At 59.6% G+C, this 6,219-nt stretch overlaps 1 protein-coding gene across 1 annotated transcript in view; it reads left to right on the top strand.

Annotated features, from left to right (window-relative positions):
• SMAD6 (SMAD family member 6) overlaps positions 1-6,219 on the top strand; it is a gene marked incomplete at its 5' end in the record, with an annotated part of 83,471 nt that extends 77,252 nt beyond the window's left edge. Inside the window, 1 exon segment of the mRNA XM_014589753.2 lies at positions 5,655-6,219. Within this exon segment, the coding sequence (XP_014445239.1) occupies positions 5,655-6,196 (542 nt within the window).

Genomic DNA, 6,219 nt, shown 5'->3' with positions numbered 1-6,219 from the left:
GGGCACATGTACTTGCTGAGCCAGAGAGATGGGAAGTGAGAAATCACATCCACACCCCCACCCCCAGGCAGAGGACCACTCTGGGCACACACACGCCTAGAGTGTTTCACAAGCCGCCAGGTCCAAGACTCGAACTGCCATATGGGATCACGTGGAGAAGGGAGACACAGGGAGGCCTGAGGTCCCAGTCCAGGTACCCTCTGCCTCTCCATTAGCCTGGAAAGGTCCTTCTGGCCCCTTCCCAGTCACCCCTTCCCTAGGGATGCCCCGTGTTCTGCTGTTAGGCAGGGTTGCTTAGCCTCCCAGGAGTCGCCCGAGTCTGGCCTCTGTCCCCCAGGGTGTCCCTAGCAGGGTGCATTGGCAATTCAGCCTCGGGGGCCAGGAGTGTTGCTCTTTATGGCCAGACTAAGGGGGGTGTGCCTCCCTGTGCCTCCCTTCTCCACACGATGGGCTGGTTTTTAGGTTTCGGGGGTGATGACTCTAGCTGCTGCCAACAGCCACTGACCACAGAAATTGAGCGCCGGGGACCAGCAGGTGGCGTGGTAGTCTAGATGCCGACCTCCCACGTGGCCTCCCACTGGTTGGAGCTCCGAACCCGGTGATTTGACAATCACACAAGGCCCAGAATCCCAGGAGGAGGGTGAGGGGAAGGGATTGGCCACCACCCCCCACCCCCCCCAGAGGGTGATTTCTCACTTTACCCTCCTCTCTCTCAGATGAGTACATGCACCTTATGGCAAAAAACATTAAAAAGAGAGAGAGCAAGAGAGAAAGAAATTGAGTCCCAAGAAAGGTAATGATCTCCTTGTTCAGACGGGAAGACTGAGGCCACAGAGGGGAGATGGCCGGCGGAATCAGGGCCCAGAGCCAGACTCCAGCCATCGGGCGAGTGCTGCTCTGCCGTATTCACTCACGCAGACACAAGGCCGCTCCTCCTCCCTGGCCGCCCCTACCCCAAGCCCTCCCAGCGGGACCCAGAGCCTGGCTGGGAACTAGGCCAGGCCCTGAGCAGGGGGTGGTGAGTGGGAGTTTCGGTCAGAGCTCGGTCATCTTTGATGTTGTCCACTCGGGTCTGACTCCTTGGTATTTATTTGCAGTTAAAGAGCTGGCTCCTAATTAGGCCGATGGCTGTGGGAGATGGCGGGGCTGCAGCCTTGGAGCCACCAGGAGAAAAAGATCCTCCTGAAAGAGACCGCCCCTTGCATTCTGCATGGCTGTGAGGGGCGTGGTGACTGCAGAGGGGGCTGTGCTTCTGCAGGGCGGCTGCCCACCTTCCTGCGTGGGCCATGCCGTGGGCCGTCTGAGCACGTCTCCTGCGCGTGTGGAGCGGGGCCAGGGCAGACTCACCTCTGCTCCTCCTCTCCTCCCTCTCACTCCTGGTCTCTTTGACCACAGGTAGCAGGCCAGGGGCTGCCCCGAGTGCCCTGTGTAGACGGCTTTCTAGTATGCAAAGGGCACCAGTACATGCTGGTGGCCGTTTCCATGGTGACCCTGGGCTGTGCCGCCCAGCCCTGCTCTCCCGCCCCAGCATGCCGGGCCTTTGAAGGCTGAGGAGCGCGCTGAACCAATCAGCAAGGCTCCTGCTGCTTTCCAGAAACCCCTCAGGGGGGACGGACTGCGAGAGCCAGGAGCGCAGCGTCCAGCCAGTCTGCTCTGCAGCTAGGGAGAGGCGTGGGCTTTCTGCAGCTTGTCTTGCCACCCGTCCAGGCAGTGGTGGCCGCCCAGGTCTGCCTTCCTCTGGAAACTTTGGGAGCACACAGCACGGGATGGAGTAGCATCCCCAGGGTCTCAGGTTCTGGCACAGCTCTGTCACCTGCTGCCATGTGTCCTATTGTGAGGTTACTCTAATTCCCTCCCCAGCGTCATCTTTGGAGACGGGTCATTGGGGTGTACTAGTGTTCCCATGAGGCATCTCTAGACTTGAGGACCTGTGGGTCTGTGGTGAAAGAAAGAAAAATTAGGTAGAAAATGTGAAGGCTTCCAGAAGTTCATGGGAAAGTGGGGTAGAGGCACGGGTTTATTTTGGTGCAAACACATTTTGAAATCTAGTTTTCTCACAATGTGCACCCTCCGTGAACTTTTTGACGACACCCCTCCCCTCCGTGAAGAATGCGTAGGTGTGTGGAAGCCCAGAGCCCGGGGCCATCGGGTGAGATGACGTCAGAGATCTGGGACCCGAGGCCGAGAGCGGGTGGCTCATTCCTAGGGTCAGACCTGAGGTGAGGTCCTTGCCCACCACCCTTCACCGTCCTCAAGCCCCGGCCGGCAGCCCACCTGCCGGGCAGGACTCCATGGGGATGGGGCGGGGCAATGTCCACATTCGGGGTGTATTGATTTCCTCCTTCCTTTTTTTAAAAAATTTTGTTATAAGGTAGATACACTCACCATAGAGATCTCGACAGAGAGAGAGAGAGAGACCATGAGATAGAACCCCCCCTGGGGCATGGCAGCCATGGGCTGGCCCCTCCTTCCCTTTCAGCCTTGGCAGACGCAGAGAGGCCTGAGCCCGCTCCTTCCTACTTGGAGAAAGCCGATCGGTGCAGGGGTGGGGCATAGTGCCCTGCAGCAGGGACACCTGTTCAGACGGGGAGGGGGCTGCAGTTAAAGCACCCCTGGAGGGAGGGTCAGAGGGGGCTTCCCAGAGGTGACAGTCTCAGAACTGGGGGGGACTTGGCCAGGGCCAGGCCTCAGAGGTGCTACCGAGTCTGCTCAACCGAACAGGCTGTAGGGCGTGGCTGAGGCAGGTCCATCCTCAGTCACAGGTACTGTCCCTGTGAAGGGCACTGCGCCCAGGCTGGGGTCATGGGTCTTGACGAGATCAGGAAAGAGGGGGGTTGGTTAGGGTAGAGGGCAGCTGAGAGGAAGGGATGGGAAGTCCCACCCGCCCTTGACTCGAAATGTCTTTTGGAAGCTGGAAAGAGAATGTGTCCCACCTCCCAGTCCTATTACACCCCTCCCCCTGGGGCAAAGCTGCCATCTTGTGGTGGGGGCCCCTGGGAGTCTCTCAGTGGGTGAGACAGGGAAGTGGGTCCCCCGGGGTGGGGGTATGGACTCCCCGCCTGTGTGTAAGCCCTTCTAGGACTCAGAGACCACCAGGGCAGTGTGGTTACAGAAGGGGAACCAAGGCCTAGAGAAGGGGAGACCTGCTCAGTGCACAGGGCCAGCGACGTGCTCCTGCCCAGGCTGTGGCCTGGCACAAGGGCGGGCTCTAGCCTCATGGGCGCACACTAGGCCTCTTTTCCTCACCTGGAAACTGGGTGATAACAGAGGTGCAATGAGGCCGCCGTGAAGAAAGTGCCTAGGTCGCAGAGGGCCACGGGGGTGCCTGTGCCTGTCCTGCCTCCAGCATGCTCCAGGCCGCGCTGCATTCCTTGCCCTGCAGTGCTGGCACTCCCAGGGCATCCGTGGTGGGGGGGAGGGTGCCGGTGCTGCAGTTCGGTGGCCAGACCGGCACAGAGCTCTCTCCTGGTCCGTGGGTACTGACCTGTGCCGGATGGGTGGGTGGAGAGAGCGACAGTGGCTTGGGGAGCTGGAGCTCAGACCCTGGCTGCCCTCCTGCCTGTGCCTGCAGCCTGGTCTCCTGGTGTGGGTTCGAGCCTCCTGCACGTAGGCTGCAACCACATGAGGCCCAGGGGGAGACTGAAGCAAAGCGATGCCGCTCGCAGGGTGGTGTGAGGATTTGGGTTCCGCTGGCAGACTTGGGGGCTGGGACCTCAGTGACAAGCTGAGGGCAAGGGACATGCTCTTGGGGCCTGTGCCCAGTCCAAGCTCACAGCAGGGCAGGCAGCCTGCAGAAGGCCCCACAGACAGACTGTTTCCTGTGAGGAGGCGTGTGAGAGAATGTCAGCACCCTGTCACCCTGCCTCTCGGGGGCCTCGGCAGGCTGGGATGAAGGCAGACAGAGCAGGCTGATCGGGCGTCTTCCCGACATGGTGAGAGTTGTCGCCCTGAGGTTTGGCTGGACTTTGGTCAGTTTCCCGTGGAGAAACTGAGCCATCAAGTGTCCTTTGGTTCATTGTCCTCCGGCTCCGGCAGAGTGGCTTCCTCTGTGCAGGGGCAGGTGGGGCAGTCATGTCACCCCACTGAGCAGTTGTGGGTGCCGCCTGCCTCTCACCCAGGAGCTCCAGGGAAAAACTGCATGTCAAAGGGACATGCTCTCGAATCAGAGAGCGTACATGAGAACAGAAGGCATGGGGCTGCCCAGGAAGATGGGAGCCTGGCCAGCGTTTGGTCTCAGAAAATCCTTAAGCTCCCCCTAGACTGCAAAGATGTCCCAAGTTGGGGAGGAAAGGGTGTTTTTTTGTTGTTGTGTGTTTGTTTTTTGTTCTAAGGGAGAGAGAGAGATTTGCTATAGCGTGCTTGTGCTCGACAGAGAGAGAGACAGAGACAGAAAGCAAGAAATCACCCCCTGCAGAGGGATGGCCACACCTCAATCCCTTCTCCTTCATTTTCCACTTGGGATTTTGGGCATGCATGTACACGTACCCAGCATGATTTTAAGCCACTGGGTCCGGGGCTCAGACTGTGGTCGACTATGTGGGAGTCCAGCGATGTAACCATTATGCCACCTACTGGTCCCAGAAATGGGTTTTAATAATGTCTAGGCCACCCTTTTGCTGCACAGTGGGGAAACTGAGGCCCAGAGGAAGCAGGCAAGCTCTGGAATAGTTAGGGGCCCTCTGCTCCTCTGTCACACACAGCTGGCCTCAGTTCTGGGGAAACTTGCATTTCCTGCTACAAAAGCAGGTGGCGTAGGCTATGGACGCTAAGGATACCAGGACCAGTCAGACAGCCTTTTTTACAACCAGGCTATCACCGGGGCTCAGGACTCTGTGTGGAAGAGGTCTTTGGGGCCAGGTCCCCCTGCCCCTTCCTATGCCTGAATCCCCTCTGTTAAGGTTGAGGGCTGGACTCACGGGTTCAAATTCCTAGTGGTGCCACTTACCAGCTGCTAGAGCCTTCATCCCTAGAATGAGAAGGAGACTTCCTCAGAGTGACTGGGAGATGTAGGTGTGCAGAGTAAGAAGGACCGTGCATGGCGCGAGGTCTGCTCTGGTGTGTGCGGGTGTGGGTCTGTCCCTCCTGCTAGCCTGTAACATTCTCAAAGGAAGGAGCTGGGTGTGGTTCATGTCTACATGCAGAACACACAGTAGGTGCTCTGTCATGCACTCTGTGAGTTTGTAACGTTTTTTTATTTTTAATTGCCAGAGGGCACGTGTGTTGCTGGAGAGAGAGAAAGCGCCCCCTCCCATGTGGGATGGTCACGCCACAATCTCTTTTACTCCATTTCTCCCTCCTTTTGGGATTTTGGGCACCCGTGTACTTGTACCCAGTGCGTTTTTTCCAGCTGCCAGGCCCAGAACTTGAACCTGGAGGTCTGCCATGTGGGATCCAGCTGCCTTAACCCCCATACCACCTCCTGGCCCCGATGCGGAAGCTCTGTCTTCTCCTTTCTGCGCGGTTGTCTGTGCGTATGAGAGTGAGAGAGCATGTCCCCGGTGTGTTAAATTTCTCCAGGACACCGGTGCACGCGGCCGGAGGTCACATTTCCTTGAATGCTGGAAGCCTCGCCCAGCCCCCACGGCAGGACAGCAGCGCCCACCTCCCTCCCCTCCAAACCCGAGTCACACCCCTGCTCTTTGCTTGCCCCGCAGACGCCAGCATGTCTCCGGACGCCACCAAGCCGAGCCACTGGTGCAGCGTGGCGTACTGGGAGCACCGGACGCGGGTGGGCCGCCTCTACGCGGTGTACGACCAGGCCGTCAGCATCTTCTACGACCTACCTCAGGGCAGCGGCTTCTGCCTGGGCCAGCTCAACCTGGACCAGCGCAGCGAGTCGGTGCGGCGCACGCGCAGCAAGATCGGCTTCGGCATCCTGCTCAGCAAGGAGCCCGACGGCGTGTGGGCCTACAACCGCGGCGAGCACCCCATCTTCGTCAACTCGCCCACGCTGGACGCGCCCGGCGGTCGCGCCCTGGTGGTGCGCAAGGTGCCGCCCGGCTACTCCATCAAGGTGTTCGACTTCGAAAGCTCCGGCCTGCTGCAGCACGCGCCGGAGCCCGACGCCGCCGACGGCCCCTACGACCCCAACAGCGTGCGCATCAGCTTCGCCAAGGGCTGGGGGCCCAGCTACTCCCGGCAGTTCATCACCTCCTGCCCCTGCTGGCTCGAGGTTCTGCTCAGCAACCACAGATAGCGGCGGCCGCACCCGACAGCCCC

Source organism: Tupaia chinensis, unplaced genomic scaffold, assembly GCF_000334495.1.
Source record: "Tupaia chinensis unplaced genomic scaffold, TupChi_1.0 Scaffold000377_2, whole genome shotgun sequence".
NCBI lineage: Eukaryota > Metazoa > Chordata > Mammalia > Scandentia > Tupaiidae > Tupaia > Tupaia belangeri.
This window is presented reverse-complemented; position numbering and strand designations above follow the sequence as displayed.